Below are 18,649 nucleotides of genomic sequence, written 5' to 3'. Positions count from 1 at the left end.
TTAGGGAGAAATAAAAATTCTCTTTGCTTCCAGCAGCTAACATGAAATTTATAGATTACTATGTTTCTGTAGTAATCAGAATTCCTGGTTTTAAAAAACCATTTATTTATTTGAAAAGTAGAACCTGATAGAGCTCTCTGGTCTGTTGGTTCACACATCACATGCCAGCAGTCGCCAGGACTGGGTTGAGCTGAAGTGAGGAGCTGAGAACTCAGTCTCGGTTTCTCATGGTGGTGGTAGCCTTACTGTTGCCTTCTAGAGTGCACACTGGCAGGAAGCTGGCATCAGGACCAGAAACACAGCTTGTACCCAGACACTGTGATATGGGCTATGGATCTCTCAACTGCTGTCCTAAGTCCTACACCACATGCCCGTTCCCATTAATTCCCTATTTCTCATGGACTGAGTAGTAGATGAGTATATTTATGTCTAAGTGCAAATGAAAGGTGCTTTAAATCATATGTTTTTGTTCTTAAAGAAAACATCAATCTTATTGTGATGTAGTGAGTCAAGATGAATCTAAAAAGGGCTAATGAAAGGGGTCATTTTGTGTGAGGAGCAGAGCTCTAATCATAACTACCAGCTTCATTACATTTCTGTTTAAGTTAGCTGGAGACAGTGTTCCTTGTCTCTATAGCTGCTGCTGATGGAATTAGACTCTTGAATAAAGGATAAAGTACCTGTGATTTACACCATTGCACTTCTCTGACATCATATGACTTCTTTTTGTTCACTTATCTTTCTTTCATTTTATTGGGTGGCATACAAGTACTGCAATACACTCTAATACCTTACCTTGTTTAGTTTCTTCCATGTTAGCTCATAAAGATGTCTCTTTTTTATATAGATTCATTTATTCATTCAAAAGGCAGAGTGACAGAGAAAGAGGGGAAACACACTGGCTAGAGAGATGTGGGGGGCGGGAGAGAGAAGAGAGAGAGATCTCTCCCAAATACTGATTCACTCCCCAAATAGCCACAATGACTGGCGCTGGGCCAGGCCAAAGCCAGAAACCTGGAACTATATCCTAGTCTCCCAGTCGGGTGGCAGGGGTCCAAATACTTGGGCCCCTTTCCACTGCCTTCCTGGGTACATTAGTAGGAAGCTGGGAGGGAATTGCTGTAACTGGGATTTGTACTCCATGTGGTTTGCTGGTATTCCAAGTGGCAGCATCACCTGCTGTGCCCCTGGGTTGGCTCTGCTGTTTCTTTCTAAGGGTTGCATGTGTGTGTACAAGTTAAAGAGCTGTTCCTATCAGTTCCTGTGTTGCTCTCAAGACTGTGTTCCTCGTGACTGGCTCCTGTTAAGTGTCCTAAGCAGAGACACTACAAGGAGGTCAGTTGTCTGCCTTGCTTGCTGGTCCTTGCAATAATACCTTAGTAGTGATTCTTTGCCTCATAATGGCATTTGTTCGCAGTCTCCAGTTTTGCTTTGTTTTTCTGCATTCCAAGAGGCAGCCTCATTTTGTCCCCTAGAGGTGCCCACCCCCACTGGGCAGTGACTCCTTCTGAGCATTCTTCCTAAGGCTGTCTTCATTCCAGGAACCTCAGAGCTGTCTCTGTGGCCTGAAAATCTGAGCTCTCTCCTGGAGTTAATACCATCTCTTTCTTCTCACTTTTTAAAGGTTTCCGATTACCGACTTCAGTTCTTGGTGTCAGAATACCCACTGTGTTTCTGCTTTCAGGCTGGTTTCCAACAAGTGTGGTGCTTGATATCTGAAAAGGGCCAGAAGTAAAGATTTCCCAGCCTTGCAAGGACAGTCAGCTTGTTTCTGACTTTTGGGTTGCTAGGAACAATGCATTAAACCACCTTAAGTGAATTCTTTTTATGCTTATGAGACTCTATCTGTAAGATAAATTTATAGGCAAGAAATTGCTGGGTCAAAGGAATGACGAATTGCCTTTCATAGAGGTTGTGCTCATTTGGTCTCTCTCAGGCAACAGATAGAAATCTGCCAGGGGAGGAGGGAGCCAAGTTTGATACCCACATCCGCACAGGAGGGCCTTCAGTAGTGAAAGAGAAGTTTTGCCTAAGATGTAGCAGGGGTGGGGCCCGGCGGCGTGGCCTAGCGGCTAAAGTCCTTGCCTTGAAAGCCCCGGGATCCCATATGGGCGCCGGTTCTAATCCCGGCAGCTCCACTTCCCATCCAGCTCCTTGCTTGTGGCCTGGGAAAGCAGTGGAGGACGGCCCAGTGCATTGGGAACCTGCACCCGCGTGGGAGACCCAAAAGAGGTTCCTGGTCCCGGCATCCGATTGGCGCGTACCGGCCCGTTGTGGCTCACTTGGGGAGTGAAACATCGGATGGAAGATCTTCCTCTCTGTCTCGCCTCCTCTCTGTATATCCGGCTTTCCAATAACAATAAAATCTTAAAAAAAAAAAAAGATGTAGCAGGGGTGGAAACATTGGCCTAGGTGCTGTGGACTGCACTTGGTGCCTTTTGGAGATCATGAAGGCTGAAACACAGATGACCGAAGCTCTCTGTAACCCTTTGGTACTCACTTAAAAGAGGGTGGCCCAGAAGGGGTGGGAAAAAGATGCTTTGCTCCATTGGAGCATCAGGGTGGCAGTTTGAGAAGTAGTTCTGCTCTGTGGAGCCTCAGTTCTAGGCCAACCAGGTGCAAGTGTGACGCCTGCGGATGCAGGACCATTAGAGCAAACGGCAGTGCTGCCGGGACGCACTGGGCTTGGTGGCCATGGAGGAACACCTCAGGGCTTCCAGACACCTGGATGGGACTGCGTAGGATATTGGGTCTATTTTTGCAGCAGCTGAGAAGGGAGGAGCTGCAAACCACAGGCTCATGTAGTGAGCTGGCCCTTTCTTCATTTCTGCATTTTTGCCTGCTCAATGAGGGTGGGCTTTTGTTTAATGATAACAAGGTTAGGTTCTTCTTCCTCGAGTCCCCATAACACAACTGCAGTAGAGGTGACTAAGGTCGGTGTTTGCTCTTCCTGTTCCCACTTTGCTGCTCTTCTGAGCTCTGCTGCAGTCATTAGGGCCTTTGTTTTGCAGACAGGCTAATTCCATGTGCTTGCTTTTGCTGGCTTCACCTTAGTGCTATGTATAAACAAAGCCGTGTCTGTGACTGGAGTGGTGTCTTTCTGACCCTTTAAGATCTGTGCCATGTTCCTGCAGAGGACTTTTAATTTCATATCCTACTGTGTCTTGTTTGTGCTATTCTTAATTGACATGACAGAGATGCTGTCATCACCAATTAACACTAATCAAGGGCCCTTGGCTGCATAGCTGCATGGGGGCTCGTTTAATATTCCCTTTGTTTCAGATATCAGGTGGCTCCTTCAAGTGCATTTCTAAGTATCTCAGTGATGATGATGAACAGCCACATCAAACAGGATCAGAAAGACAAGGCTTTGCAGAATCTGCTTAAAGGAGGACAGCCAGGATGGATGCTGATGTGTGAAAGTTTAGGGAAGCTGTGCTTTTATACAGTCCACACATGCCACATAGACAAAGCACCGCAGTGTCGGTGCCTGGAGGAGGCCTGGCAGCCCTCCCCTTCAGCCGTCTGTGCTTTGATCATTCCATTTGCTCTCTCTTTGCACAGCCCTTCTCCTCTGAACACTTCCTCCCCAGTGACTCGGCACGGCACACCTGCAGCCTCCTCCAGGGACCCTCTCATTGACATGTGTTCTGCCGTTACAGAATAAACAGAAGCATATCCCTTGCAAGTGTGTCCACCGACTCTCTGGAAAATTTCTTTCTTTCCCATTCCTAGGACTCGGCACTGAAACACAGTGCTCAAGACATATTGATTTATGGGTGAAGACAGTCACGATATATTCAAATCAGATGGGGCTTTATTTTCATAAAAGGGCGAGGTGAGGGACAAGGCTGCACAAGGATGTTTTCTATATCAGGAGCTGTGTATCTTTTCCTGGGGGGGCAGGGTAGGGTCAGTGAGGACTGAAAGGGTCAGGCCATCACTGCTCAAAGACAACAATTTCGGGTTTCAGTGAAATGATTTTAAATTTGCCTGAGTTATATTTATTTTCTGGCCTGGCCCCCTCGATGTGGTCATCAAAAATGCACATGGGCTAACAGTGGCAGGAACAGACCTGGACCCGTTTCAGAAGAAGAATCATTCGGTTCTGTCACACGTTTGGGGACGAAGAAGACACGTGCACGCTTTGTGATGTCCAGAACCTGGGCTTAGCAACGCCGGCAAGGTTCGAATGCCACCCCGCGCAAGCCCACGGCGGCCGGGGAAACAAGGTCCGTCCCGACGCCAGCCCAGGGGGAAGTGGCCGCGGAGCCCCGTCCTTCCCGTCCCGGGAGCCTCATTGGCCAGACTTCCGCCCGCCATCTCTATGAACCCTCCGGATTGGGCACGGCAGGTGGGCGGCCCCTGTCCCAGTGCTGACTGGTCGAATTGCAAGACCGACCAGGGACTCTGCGAGTCTCCATTGGTCCTCGCGCTGCCAAGTGGGCGGGGAAAAGGCTGAGCAGCGCCGAGTGCGCCGGCGCGTCGTCTGGGACGCCAGGCTGAGGCTTTTCCTAGGGAACTGGGTGTTGTCGCCCCGCCCCGCGGACTTTTTGTCCCGTTAACTGTCGCAGTGGCCGGTGTTCCGGCGCGGGGCGACATGCCGGTGCGCTTCAAGGTGAGGCCGGGGTCGCCGGGCCCGGAGGCGGAACCGGGGAGCCGCGGCGGGGCGCGGGAGGCGGCGTGTGCTCGCAGAGGCTCCCTGCCCGCAACCTGCCTGGCGCGGCCATGCTGGGACCCGCGAGGCTGCTGTCCCTGGCTCCTGGTGGCTCCCACACCGCCGAGGGGCGGCTCGTGGAAGATCAGGTGGTAGGGGGCCGCTGGGGAACTCAGGAGTGGAGAAGGGAGGAACCTCAGGTCGGAACACCTGTAACTCCATCTCATAGATCCTCCTCCTCTTTGATACTTCAGAGTGTGCCTTTTTGAAACACTGAGCGGTGACGGGTCCTTAGTAAAGACAGAATACAAACAACACTGTGGCTGTCTTTGACGTTCCGACTAGCTGCTGGTCATTGTCAGCGACAGGCACCCTTCAGTAACAGGTGACCGTCGCATCAAGGCATGCATCTGGAATGGGAAGGGAGTTTTTCTTTCCCAAAGGAGCGACGTGTAATATGAAATGTGTTACCCGCAGTAACTTCTGAGCCGTCGCGTCCTACCAGCGCTTGCTTCGAGTGGCTAGGAGGATTAAAGGAGATAATACTTATGAAGTGCTTAGCACCGAGCTGGGTAGATATTAGCTATCATCAAGGAGCCCATCTGTGTTTGATTAACCGTCTTAGGACTTCCAACTGCCTTTGGTGGTTCAGAAAGTTTTACCCCTCATGTTTGCTTTAAAACGTTTGTTCATTGTGCCATGCTCCAATTGTACTTTGCGTTACAGGGGCTGAGTGAATACCAGAGGAACTTTCTGTGGAAAAAGACCTATTTGTCAGAAGCCTGTAATCCCTCAGTGGGGCAGAAGCACCCATGGGCTGGTCTTAGATCAGATCAATTAGGTAAGTTGGACAAATGGAGAGCCCATATCACTTGAGTCCACCTTGAGCTGAACTTGTACAATGGTTTATTCAAAATTCAGCTGGCCTGACTGATGCATTCATTTAGTTAATGGATATTTAGTGAGGGTTCGCTTGGCTAGGAGTATTCCCAGCTGCTAGGGAGCTAGCCCTGACCAAAGTCATTTACCTGTGGTGAGACAGTTAACAGCCAACTCAGTGAGGAAACGGGTAGGCCTTCCGTTGTGTCCCCCACGTCTTTGGGAAGTGCGATAGACCACAAGAGGCAGAGGGATCTGAAGGAATTACAAAGGCTGTTCTGGGGAGGTGACAGCTCAGACCCCGAAGCTGTGAAGGGACAAGCCTGGCAAAGAGTGTCCCCACAGTCTTGAGAACCAGAGCTTAGACGGATTAACAGCCTTGTCCTAGATTCACAGCAAGTCTGTGGCAGGACCGTGATTTGAAATGAGCAAGTCTGTGAGTTCAGAGGTTATGTCCTTGTCATCCCAACTTGTCTCCCTGTGTCCCAGGCAAGTCAAGTTTCCTAGAGTGGGAGTGGCTTTATTGCACCTGCTTGTTCAGTGTCTCCCTCATAGGACTTAAGGTACCTGGGGGGGGGGGGTGCTCTGTTTTACTCACTAGATTGTACTTTCTCAGTACCTAAACTCAGGGCCTTAGGTGTTCCTACTGCTTTTCAAATGAATTTTTGTGTGACTGAATAAACCTGAGCCTGAACTGACTCTAGCTGTGTGACATTGAACAGTCGAGCATCTGAAGAAGCTCACTGCCTAGGACCGTTGTTGAGGGGGAACCATCCACTGAGTGACTTCCTGATGCCTAAACAGCTGGGACTGGGCTAGGCCCAAGACAAGGTCACAGCTGTATCTGGGTCTCTCATGTGGGTGGCAGAGGGCCAAGAGCTTGGATTATCTTCCCGCCTTCTTCCAAGGGCTGGGCTCAGAGTACAGTAGAAGGACTTGAACTGTCACTCTGACACGGGATGTTGGTGTCCCAGTGGTGGCTTCATCTCTGCAGCAGCGCCCATAGTCTTTAAACATTTCTCCTTTTGTTCACCCTGAAAGAATTTTATAATCAATTTGTACTGTCTCACACCGTTTTAAATTGACAGTTAATTAAAAAAAAAAATAAACATCATTTTGTTCCATCTGTGTGAACTTTTAAAAACTGTTTGAGTGGCAAGGGGCAGGGAGAGAGAGAGAGGAAAAAAAAGGCTGCTGGCTTATTCCGTAGAAGCCCGCAGCAGCAGGGACTGGGACTGGGCCGAGCCAGGAACTCTGTGTCTCCTCCTTGGTGGCAGGGACTCCCTGCTTGGACCATCACATGCTGCTGCCTCGCACAGTAGCTGAAGGCTGGGTTGGAGGCAGCTTTGGAGGGTGCACTTGAACCTGAGTCCAGTTTGAGTTATAGGCATCCCAAGTAGTGGTTTAACACCTGCCCTGATACTTGGTTTTCTTGATTGGATATTTTTAAGTTTATTCATTTTTATTGAAAAGGCAGATCAGATTTATGGGGAAAAGGAGAGACAGAAAGATCTTCTGTCCACTGATTCACTCCAAAAAGCTGTAGCAGCCAGGAGCCAGAGATGAGCTGATCTGGAGCCAGGAGCCTCTTCCAGTCTCCCAAGTGGGTGCAGGGGTCTAAGGTTTTGGCCTTTCCCTTATTGCCCTTCCAGGCCACAATCATGGAGCTGGATGGGAAATAGAGTGGCTAGGACATGAACTGGCATCCCTATGGGATCCTGGTGCTTGCAAGGTGAGAGTTTAACCATTGAGCCGTCATGCCAGGCTCAGTTTTCTTAATTGAAATTTTTACAAATAGTTTTGAAGGCTGTGATTTCTAAAATACCGGATATTGTATATATGTTTTATATATATTTTGTGAAACCTGGAACTGCCGACTTAGCTCATTCATTGTGTGGAAAATGTTAACTATGTAATTGGCAGAGTTGGTATTCCTTGGCCAAGCAAGCAACTACAATTAGTCAGATTTCAGTACAGAGTTAGTTTATATCTACACATTTTATCTGGCAGCCCAATCGCATTCAGTTTTAATAGTACAATAGGTGTTGGGAAAAGCGTGGAGTTGTGTGAAGTTGGATGCTCTTTCTTTGTGATGCTCTGCCTTTGCCTGCCTGCCCACTTCTCAACCATAGGAAGAATGCTTTCTGAGATTGTCTGTCTGTCCTCTTCCCCCATGGGGTGAGGCCCTGGAGTGAGTTTCCTGCACTGGAGAGGCAGGCCTTTCTTTGTAAAGCAGCACTGATGGGAGAAAGGGTGGAGGGCGGTGGGAGCGTGGCAGGTGGCAGGTGCACCTCTTGGATAAACAGAGCTGTGGCAGACCAGAGCCGCTATGGGTGAGGATCTGAAAGATGATTTCCCTTCATGTGCCTCCCCTGCTTACCCTGTCCTCACCCCTTCCCTGGAATGGCTCTGTGTCCTCCTGAGGCATCCATGTACCCAGCTTGGAGACCCATGGTCTGGGGAAGGCCTGAAGAGTGGGGATCCCGGGTTCAGTGGAGACAGTGTCCATGAATGGGTCGAGGAACTCTGGGCTTACCTCGTGCTTGATTTTCTGTCCACCTTCCCTCTCTTTCTGTGCTGGTCTTCATCGTCTTTCCCAGCCTGTAACAGTCTCCTTTCTATTTAAAGAGTGTTCCCAAACTAGGGCGATGTCTCAGTGGCCATCATTCCACCAAGCTCCTTTTGCCTTGGCAGAAGGTTGCATGTTTGGACATTGGCTTGCCAGAGAGAAATCCAGAGAAATCACACCTTGGCTCTTGTCAAAAGGGTTCATTCTTCGTTCTCAGGAAATCAAAGACAAACAGAAGCAGGATCCGGCATGATGACATCTTGTCCCTTCTCATCTTGGTCTGCTCTGTATAAGGGCAGCTTTGTGAAAAGTTCCAGATTTTGACAGTACGGGGCCCCTTGTTCTGTGAAATAGCTCAGGAAGGTAATTAGAAACGCAGGCAGCATGCACGGCCAGACTGGCCAGGCGCATCACGTTCATCTAGTGACTGAGGACAGTCCCAACAAGCCAACCTCAATTCTGTTTATTTACTTACTGGTTATGATAAATGTCAAACTCGTAGTACTTCTTCAAAGTACTAAGTTAATTATTTTATCTTGAAAAGTACTTCTTTGTTATTCTGTAATCTGAAGGATCTGTGTGTGTTTGTGTGTGAATATGGCTGCATATCTCAACTGAATTTTAAATTCCATGCCTCCTTTCACAGATGTTTTAATAATTGTCTTTGTAACATGGTGCTCTGATAGCGGCTATTTTTGTATACCGTATTTTGTAGGGATCACTAAAGAGCCAAGTTTTATTTCAAAAAGAAGAGTCCCTTACCATGACCCCCAGATTTCAAAATCTCTTGAGTGGATTGGAGCCACCCCAGAGAATGAGGTGGTGGCATTATTGCAACCTAAAGCTACAGAAGCACCCGAGTCACAAGAGGTGGAAGGTGCCAGCCAAGGAAGAGTTCTGTCCCTGGAAGTCCCCAGAGTCCCCAAGAGAACCAGGTCTCATTCCGCAGACTCCAGGACTGAAGGGTCTTCAGATGTCGGGGACAGTAATGAAGGTGTAAAAGCAGAGCATGTACCGCTTACTGAAAATGTGGAGCAGGAACATTCTACCAAATTTTCTTCAGAAAATGTAGATAATAGGGTAAGCCTATTCAGTATATATATATTTTTTTTCAGAAGCTGAAACTTCTATATTACATTCATCATAATTTCAGTAATCTTATGTTTCATGTTTAAAATTTTCCAGTGTTATTTTCTTGTCCAGTGTCTAGAGTGTTGTTGGGGAGATGTTGCTGGTTTTGGTTGTTGTAAGTAGTTCTTGATAGTTGATATTCTGGGCTGTCGCTAACATATCCCTTCACTGGGTGGCCAGCCTGCCCCTGGATTTCTTGTCAGAGCTCAGCACTGGTCCTCAGGGAGAGATCAAGTGGAGACAGAGAAATGGAGTTGGCCATTGCTTCTGGCAGGCACGCCGAGGTGCCTTTTACTTATCACCATTCCGTTTCTTATTGTGTACTAGCAAGCAAACAGGATCTCAGTTGACAGAACGCAAACAGAAGGCGCGTTCTGGCTGGCCGTCAAAGAGCTTGCAGTTGTGTTCTCTTATGTCACAGCTGGCCCGGAACGGGTACCTGTGTGCACATAAGCGGAGGCCACCAGCACCGAGGTGAGGCTCTCACTGCCTCCCTATCCCCTCCTCGATCTTGTGCACAGTTGACTGGAACTCCAGTGAAGCTTTTGGGAGTGCTGCAGGAGATTTCATGGCTTGCTGAGGCAGCAGAGGGTGCAGGGGATTAAGGAGGCAATGTCTGGTGGGCAACCAAGTGCCAAGTAAAGCAGGCAAGGTGTTTTGTGTCCTTTATTAATAGATTTAATTGTGAAGGATTCATGGGAAGGAAATGAGAGATGTGATATTTCCCTGGGTGTGTAGTCATCCCTTGACAGTAGTGAGAAAGAACTTTAAATAGCTTTGACAGTTTTAAAAGATTTTTTTTTATATGAGTTGGAAAAAGTTTGTTGTACAACAGAGGTAGATATAGTGAATATTGTAAATTACAGTTACAAAATTGCTAATGAGTGTAGGTTTCGTGTTATGTGCTTTTGTGTAGAAATTTGAATGGCTTTTTTAGTGGTTGTTTGTGCCCTAACAGTTGGATAGACTTCTCCGCAAGAAAGCTGGACTGGCCGTTGTTCCTGCACATAATGCGCTGAGAAATTCTGAGTATCAAAGACAGTTTGTGTGGAAGACCTCTAAAGAAGCCACTCCAGTCTCCCCAGCCAAGCAGGTAGTTTAACGGAAGCAATGTCCTTCTGCGTTTTGTTGTTGTATCAGATGAATAGTAATAGTAGCTATCATTTTATGAAATTGAAAAGCCATAGGAATACCTAAATGTATATTGGGCTCTGTTATATTCTTGTACAGCTTTAGCACTGAGTTACTGTTACACACTTGTTTTCTTCATTATCCTCTGGATAGTTCTTGGGCTTTTAATTTTCATTTATATTCTTAATCAGACTTCAGGTCCAGGTAGGAGGTACTTCCTCTTAGAACATCCCCAGAGCCTTACGACAGCTCGGTCGTTTCTTTCTCTTGGTCTTTGTGTTTTTCTTTATGGACATCCATTTGCTCCGGTGCTTACATTCGCTTGTGTATTTTGTACACTCGTAAGGACTAAGAGGCTATCAGTCATCTTACAGTACTAAGACAATGAAATCAGTGATCCTAGAAACTATGGCAGCTTCAGACCAACTTGTTAAATACATTTGAAACTTATACAGTATTTTCAGAACATCTGAAGTAGCAAAGTGATGGGTATTCTTTAATAGTCTAGGAAGTAGAACCCGAACTGCTCGGGCTTACTCACACATGTTCTTGAACAGTTAAGTGTATCTAAAGAAAATTGGCTTATGACCTGAAGCTTGTGATTGTTCAGTTTTTTTTTTTTTTTTTTTAGAATTTTAGCCTTAAAGCTAGAGCGGATCCAAATCAAAGCCCTGTTGACATATTTTGCATGTCAAAGCATATCATAATACATTATTTTTATGGGATCAGAAATGCAAAATAAGATAAACCACGAGCAGCGTCTTCCCTGGCAGTTTTATTGCTTTCATTAGTGAGGGTTTTAAAGGACTTCTTCTGACAGCAAATGTTCTTTGTTAGTTCAAAGCATATCAACTTCAAGGTCTGTGTGTGTGTGACGAGCTTTCAGGGCTTGTTGACGGGAACTGCTAACTGTTCAGCTCTATTTTATTAGACACCTGTTTTCTGAAAGGATGCTTTTATTACCATGTAACGGAATCAGAGCAGGTTTAGGCTGGGGAGTCCTTGCTTCTGTATTATACTAAGAAAGAGATGATTTGGATTTGATCTGTATGAAGATGTGCTATTCAGTATTTTAAAGTAACAAGACTGTTTCTTATTTGAACACTCCGGTTTTCCCACTTAGAATCAGGGTAAAATGTTGTAAAATGGAAACTCTTGTGAAATAGTCCAGGATAGAAGGAAACATTTTAAAATGGAAATCGCCTGGTATTTTTCTTGCCTTAATGGAAAGGTTAAATGCAAGAAGAAAAAGGTTGCAGGTGTTGGGGTGGGAGGAACCAAACAAATTGAACGTTTCAGGTATTCAAAATGTTAAGGATTTTCTAATGTTGCAGGACAGAAAAATACTCATGTTAATGAAGAAAACCTCTTGTAAGTTTGGGAACAGGGCTGCCTTAATAAAGCACATGTCTGTGTTTATGTTATGAAGATATGCTTATTTTATGGTTTATTCTGGTGTCTTTTGATTGCATTAATTATTTAAGCTATAGTAATGAGTATCAAAATTGTTTTCTGTTTATTATATATGTCAAATTATAGTAGATCATATATACTCTTGTCTTTTTTTGTGTAACATGAAATTTTTAAATCTCTAAGTTCCATATATTTAACCAGAAAAAAAGACCCACTAAATTGAATTTTTGTTTCCAGGTTTACCACAGTAAAAGCAGATTTGTTCCACAATTCAAAAGTAACTCAGTCATTCATGAAACTGAATATAAAAGAAATTTCAAGGGTTTATCTCCAGTGAAAGAACCTGTATTAAGACATGAACTGAAAGAAAATGGAATTCCTGAAACAGTAGCTCCTGAAAGAAAGGTATTCCTAACTTGCAAACATTAAACAGAAAGAGTTCCCGTGACTTCAGACTACACATTTTATTTCACTAAAAGCTTGTATGTATGTAATCTTGGGTGTCTGCGGTGCACCTGCTAGGAGCCAGGTACTGAGACTACAAAGATAAGAAATACACCAAGTCCCAAGTAGCTCTTGGGCCATTTGGAAGACATACACAGATTATTAAAGATAATGTGGAATGGTGAATACTTAGTAGTACTGCAGGAAAATCTACTATTTGTAATATCCAGTGAGTGGTCTTTGAGTGGCAGTGTAAGCTCCAGGGTTCACAGTAGTGACAGAAACACTTGTTTTAAGTAATGAAATTAAACTCAACCACACATGTGTTTTTAACCTTTAAAGCTTTTACATGTCGAATTATAGCCAGTGTAATTCACATTGTTTACCTCAAGATATACAAACAACTGCTTTTGCGTATGGAATTGTACCTATTTAAGTTGCAGTACCAGGCAAGAAATAATTGTAAATTATAGGTAACTGGAGTGTAAACACTATTTTCAAATCTCCTGAAATGATATTACCTGATACTTTGTGGCCACTAAAAAATAGAAAGGATATGAGTTAAATATGGCTAAATAAGTGTGTGTATATATACTTATGCACACATACATATATATGTAAGCATATGGCCTATTATGACTTGTTGAGCAGAGAGTTGTTCACTTGCTCTGCAAAGCATACTCCTCAGGATCTTATGTTTAATTACTGCAACGTAATTAAATGTTCATTTAAAGTATCAAGCTAGGACCAATGTAAGATCATTGTTCGATATGTAGTAACAAAGTTTTATTTAAAAATGTATTTCTTAATGTTCAAATTTTCTTCTCTAGCCAAAGACCTGTATTGTTTATTATCAGAAAGTGGAATATATGCAGTATCTTTTTAAAAAAGTTAACTAGTGGTTTTGAAACGTGTTAATTTTTTATGACTTCTATTACCTTTCATATTTGAAATTTACATCTGAAAATAGAAATGCAACAGAATATTCAAGTCTAACTTAAATGGTATCTGTTTTCACTTTAATGTGTAACATTTTAAGTATGAAAAGCTTGAATTATTTCCATTTTAGTGTGGTAAAGCAGACGATCCTTTGAGGTTAGAGCCAGAGATGGCGTCCAAAGACTCAAACCAGCCTAAGAAGAAGCTTACTCCTTGGAGACATCAAAGGCTTGGGTGTGTATTTTTTTTTTCTTTCTTTTTAAAATCATGGTATTTAGGTGCTCAACTTGGATGATATATTAACTTGCTTTTTACTTTTATTAGGAAGGTGAATTCTGAATATAGAGCAAAATTCCTGAGCCCAGCTCAGTATTTCTATAAAGCCGGGACATGGACATGCGTGAAGGAAAACATGCCGGACCAGGTGAGCAGTCTCCTCTTTTTTATGTCTGTTCAATAGCTTAGTTCACAGGAAATCTCATTTAGTGATGAAGGTTGTCACGTAAGAGAGGTTACAGTAGAAGTGCCAAAAGTGTCGGGAACTTGAAGTTGTATGTAAGTATATAACTTACCAGTGTATTTACTTTTTTATACTAGCATGTGTTTCAGAGATTAATATTTGCTAAAATCTGTAAAGTTTAAAAAAAAACAACTCTTGACAACCAAGGATTTGTCAATAAACTCAGACTGTAGTGTTAGGAATTTGATTATTTTGTAGCATCTTAATGAAGATTTATTTTCAAGACTAAATCATTTTTCAGGTAGTGGCAGCCACTGTGTGAACCATTGCAACATGTGAACAAAAGAAAGGGGGCCTGCTATGCTGTTAGGTGCTTGACTGTCAGTGTTGGCGTGCCCTGACACAGGGAAGAAACTTCTGACCTGAAGTTGGGCAGTGAAAGCAGCATCTGTGACAAACACCTGTACTCCCGTGTTTATAGCAGCTCTGCTCACAGGTACAGAGTTAGGCAATCAACCTAGGTGTCCATCAAATGATGATTGGAAATACTTGAAGGAATATTAGCCATTAAAACATGAAATCCTGCTAATGGCACAAAATGCATGAAACTGGGAGATTGTTGTTAATTGAAATAAGCCAGACTCAGAAAGACAAGTGTTACATGTGTTTTCTTATTTGTGGAAGTTCATAGAGTATGTATGTGTGTGTGCGTGTGTGTGTATAAATGTATGATGATTTTAGTGTAAAATGTGATTAGTTGTAGAGTCAAAAGTATTGCTTCAGTACCAGCTTCTAGCAGCTAAAGGGTAAACATTGGAGCATTTTTTTTTTGTGATTATATAACTAGCTTCTTTTAAACCATGTCTTGACCAGTTTTTGCTTCTTCTGTGTGAGTGAGCTCAATTAAAACAGTTTCTTACACATCAGTAAACATTCCCTGTCCTCTGTCATTGAATGGTGAATGAATCTTTTATCTTTTCTTTTCTTTGGTACTTAAAACCATGGCCAGTCATTCCATGTGATCACCCCCTGGGGGAAGGTCCGTGCACTTTAACCCTGGCAGCTCTGAGGTGTGTTCTGGCTGTTGTGCCGATGTGTTGCTTCAGGATGTCACTTGGTGTGGTTGCTTATGGTGCTGTGTGAGGTAGCATAGGTAGGAAGAGTAAAAGCCAAAGCCAGAGTGTCCCAAATAGCATCTGATGAGCATGAGAAACAGGGCTGGGGACAGGTGTGGCAACACAGGCGGTGGCACATGCCAGCTTGAATGTGGGCTAAATAGCGGAGTTGAAATGGGTTGAGTTAAATTTCAGCGTCCATTGATGTATATGAGACCTGAATGGGATGTGGGACAGATTGGGTCAGTCTGCTGCATTGCTGGCAAGCATAGGAACCTGGGCTGGGGGCGGGCCTCGTGGGGGTTACTGGGGATCACTCCAACCTTGCTGCAAGTTCCACTGGTGAACGTGAGGGCTGAGTGAATGGTGGGCAGGGTTGGGCTGAACTACAGCATCCATTGGTTTACATGAGAGACAGGGCTGGAGACAGAACTGACCCAGCAATTACTATTACCAATGTGTGTGTAGGCTGACATGGGTGACATACTGATCCAGACCCCATACTGGTAATCACAACAAGAGTCATGTTTGGGATGGCTTCAGACAAGGTTTCTCTGGGGATCCTCCCAACTCAGAACTCCAACCACAGGGAGAATTGTAGCATCTGTGGTCTGACTGGAATGTGTGTGTCAGAACTGGACCTCCTCAGTGGCTTAGATGGACAGTGGACAGCATACCCAGATGCACATGGGGGATATGGCAGTTCATTGGGGCCTTCAGAGGGCATCTGGTACCATAGCAGAGGAAGGAGAACAGAACAAATTGCTCAACTATCCCAGCCAAGCGTTGACAGCAAATATCTGGGCAATTGGAGACCCTAGGGTGGACTGTGTTAGCCAGTGGACCTTGGGAGTATTTCCTCATCCTTGGATCGGTGAGATCAACAGCATTTCAAAACTATCAAAACCACTTGAGCAGAATCTTCAGAGCATGCTCCACATTGGGGACCCTTGGGTGACATCAGGTGGGGTGGCTGTTCCCGACCCCTGGGTACTGGGGTGACAGGGAGGCTGGATGTGGCTTATGCCCTAATTTCCCCTCCATTCCCCAGGTACAGGAGAAAGATTTGAAAACAATGGTCTCACCCTGTCAACTATGTAAACATTGTTAAAAAAAAAAAAAGACAGTGTGGCCCCTAAGGGTGGGATAACCACCTGCTTGGGTCAAGAGAAGCCCTTGTTTCAGGAGAGTCTGTTAGGCTGACTTCTTGCAACTAAGCAGGGTTGCTCTTTAGGCCTCAGAGGTAAACGTTTATTGGATTGAGAGGATTGCTGTGGCTGATGTCACGACCGGTGAAATTCTTTCTCTTGGTAGAGGAGCTTTGGTGCTGTTACTGTTAATCTAAGACCCATGTTTTAGGTGTCCTATTATGACATTTGTACACATTTTGTTTTATTCATTGTAACTGGTGATTATAAATATTTAAATTAGTGGTATTATTGCCTTCTTTGGACAAAATACTTAAATAAGTTAGAATTAGGAAAAAATAATGATTTTTAGCTAAGAAATCTGAATAGTGCTGATAATAACAGTTTTATTTGAACACACATTTTAGACATTTAACATGGACCCTATTTTACTTAAGTCTCCCCCTCTTTGTGCTTCACTTTGGAAGGAAGCTGCATGTACAGTCCGCACTTAAAAGAGGGAGGGTTTGGCTCCGCTGCCTTGAAGGCAGAGCATCCACAGAAATGAATTTAAATCCTTGGTGAAACTCTCGCCTCTTGTTCCTCCATCCCTATTGGTCTCTTTATGTAATTCCATGTTGATAGAATTGGGCGTCTGAATTGGATTTATGTGGCTGCTTATGAGATACCTAATTATAAGATACTGCTTAATTTGGTGCCAAATGTTTTGAAACTCATGCTTGTGAGGGTCTTAGAAAGTTCATGACAACTATGTATTCTGAAGAAGCAATGGATTTCAAAAAATGTTTTGCTCCAAAGTGAACTTATCTTTTCATTTTCCTTGAACTTTCTGAGGTGCCCTCATATGTATCCACACATGCACTTTATTTTTTTTTTAACATTTTTCTTTTTTCTTTTAAAAGATTTATTTATTTTTATTGGAAAGTCAGATATATACATAGAGAGGAAGAGAGACAGAGAGGAAGATCTTCTGTCCGATGATTCACTCCCCAAGTGACCGCAGTGGCCAGAGCTGCACTGGTTTGAAGCCAGGAGCCTCTTCTGGGTCTCCCCTGTGGGTGCAGGGTCCCAGAGCTTTGGGCCATCCTCGACTGCCTTCCCAGGCCGGAAGCAGGGAGCTGGATGGGAATTGGGGCTGCCGGGATTAGAACTGGTACCCATATGGGATCCTGGCACGTTCAGGGCAAGGACTTTAGCTACTAGGCCACTGTGCCAGGCCCAAGATTTTTCTTTTTAATTGGAAAGGCAGATTAACAGGAAAGACAGAAAAGCCTTCCATCCGCTGGTCCACTCCCCCGGTGGTATCCATGGAGCTGAGTCAGTCAAGCCATTGGCAGGAGTTTTCTTTGGGTCTCAAAGAGTGTAGGGTCCCAAGGCCCTTGGGCCATCCTCCACTGCTTTCACAAGCAGGGAACTGGATGGAAAGTGGAGCAGCTGGGACACCAACCTGTGTTTCTATAGTATCCTGGTGCTTGAAGGGGGAGGATTAGCCGATTGAGTCATTGTGCCAGGCTCACAAATGTAGGTTGACAACACTAACATCATCATTAGGATATTAACTCATTTTTTGTCTTCCCTTTTGTATTATTTGAAATATTATTGTTTTGGACTCTCTGTATAGTCTAGTTCCTGTGTTTTTATGCTAAGTCCCAGGTATCTATTCATAGAACACATAGTTGGTCGGATTTTTTTTTTTTAGCTGGTGGTTGTATTTGTCATCTCCATAATGTACCTTCTTGAACTGTTGATTCTAAAGTGCCCACTTAAAGGATTATTTTTATTTTTAAATATTTATATATAGTATCTGCTGACTGCTGGTTTACTTCCCTAAATGCTGGAGACTGGATCAGTATCTAGGATGCCCACATAGGTGGCAGGGGCCCGAGTACTCTAGTCATTACTGCCGCCTCACAGACATGTTAGCAGGAAGCTGAGTTGACAGTGGAGGTGGGACTTGGTCCCAGATACTGTGATATGGGATGCCATTGTTCCAGGTGGCGACCTGACCCAATCACTGTGCCACCCACCCATCCCAGGATTTTTTTAAATAATAAGCAGCACTTGTAATTGTTTGATCCCCTCCCTGAGAATAATTACTGGATTGGTATTAACTCTCTTCTCAATCGTCCTGTAATCTTTCAATCATCCAGACTGCTCTGGCTGAGGTACTTTTATTCTTTATTCTCCACAAAAAGGACTTTGTTTCAAGATAGAGTCCCACAGTCAGAGTTGGCCTGGAATATGATGGACATTAATAAGGACCAAATAGCAGGTGATTCTTCATTTTGGGAGGCATGATTTTTGGAAAAAAAATTATTCCTCCCCTCCTGCCCAGTTTTCTGAATTTGAATTTTCTGCTTATAAATCTGAACAATTTAGTTAAACTACTAATTTTGATAAGTCCCTTCAGAAATGAAAGAATTCTGACAAGGTGTGCATCATTGGATGGTGTGACTTGACTTGGAAAGTTGTGTGTGTGAGTAAATTCAAGAATGTTTTACTCATCCTTTTTAGTGGCACTTTTGTTAGAGGTAATGGGTGTTCTTATTTTTGAAACTAAATTTTTTTAACTGACAAAGATTGTATATAACATGGAATGCTTGTGTCATACTTATTCTTTTTTTTTTAAATAAAAGACTCCCTAATCCATTATCTAATTTTTTAAAAAGATTTATTTATTTTTATTGGAAAGGCAGATATACAGAGAGGAGAGACAGAGAGAAAGATCTTCTGTCTGATGGTTCTCTCCCCAAGTGACCACAG

General features: G+C 44.1%; 1 protein-coding gene across 6 annotated transcripts in view; it reads left to right on the top strand.

Annotated features, from left to right (window-relative positions):
* Positions 1-4,054: 4,054 nt before the first annotated feature.
* The window catches only part of MDM1 (Mdm1 nuclear protein), a 30,398-nt gene continuing 15,803 nt past the window's right edge, over positions 4,055-18,649 (top strand). For 2 of the 6 annotated variants that reach the window (XM_058673553.1, XM_058673552.1), the window contains exons 1-7: positions 4,464-4,618; positions 5,384-5,498; positions 8,821-9,185; positions 10,195-10,329; positions 12,018-12,185; positions 13,294-13,397; positions 13,488-13,587. In XM_058673553.1, the coding sequence (XP_058529536.1) occupies positions 4,601-4,618; positions 5,384-5,498; positions 8,821-9,185; positions 10,195-10,329; positions 12,018-12,185; positions 13,294-13,397; positions 13,488-13,587 (1,005 nt within the window). In that variant the 5' untranslated portion in view covers positions 4,464-4,600. Of the gene's footprint in view, positions 4,355-4,409; positions 4,619-5,383; positions 5,503-8,322; positions 8,788-8,820; positions 9,186-10,194; positions 10,330-12,017; positions 12,186-13,293; positions 13,398-13,487; positions 13,588-18,649 lie in introns of those variants that run through there. The other 4 variants (XM_058673550.1, XM_058673551.1, XM_058673554.1 and 1 more) reach the window with 4 other exon arrangements.

Source organism: Ochotona princeps, chromosome 15 (assembly GCF_030435755.1).
Source record: "Ochotona princeps isolate mOchPri1 chromosome 15, mOchPri1.hap1, whole genome shotgun sequence".
NCBI lineage: Eukaryota > Metazoa > Chordata > Mammalia > Lagomorpha > Ochotonidae > Ochotona > Ochotona princeps.
This window is presented reverse-complemented; position numbering and strand designations above follow the sequence as displayed.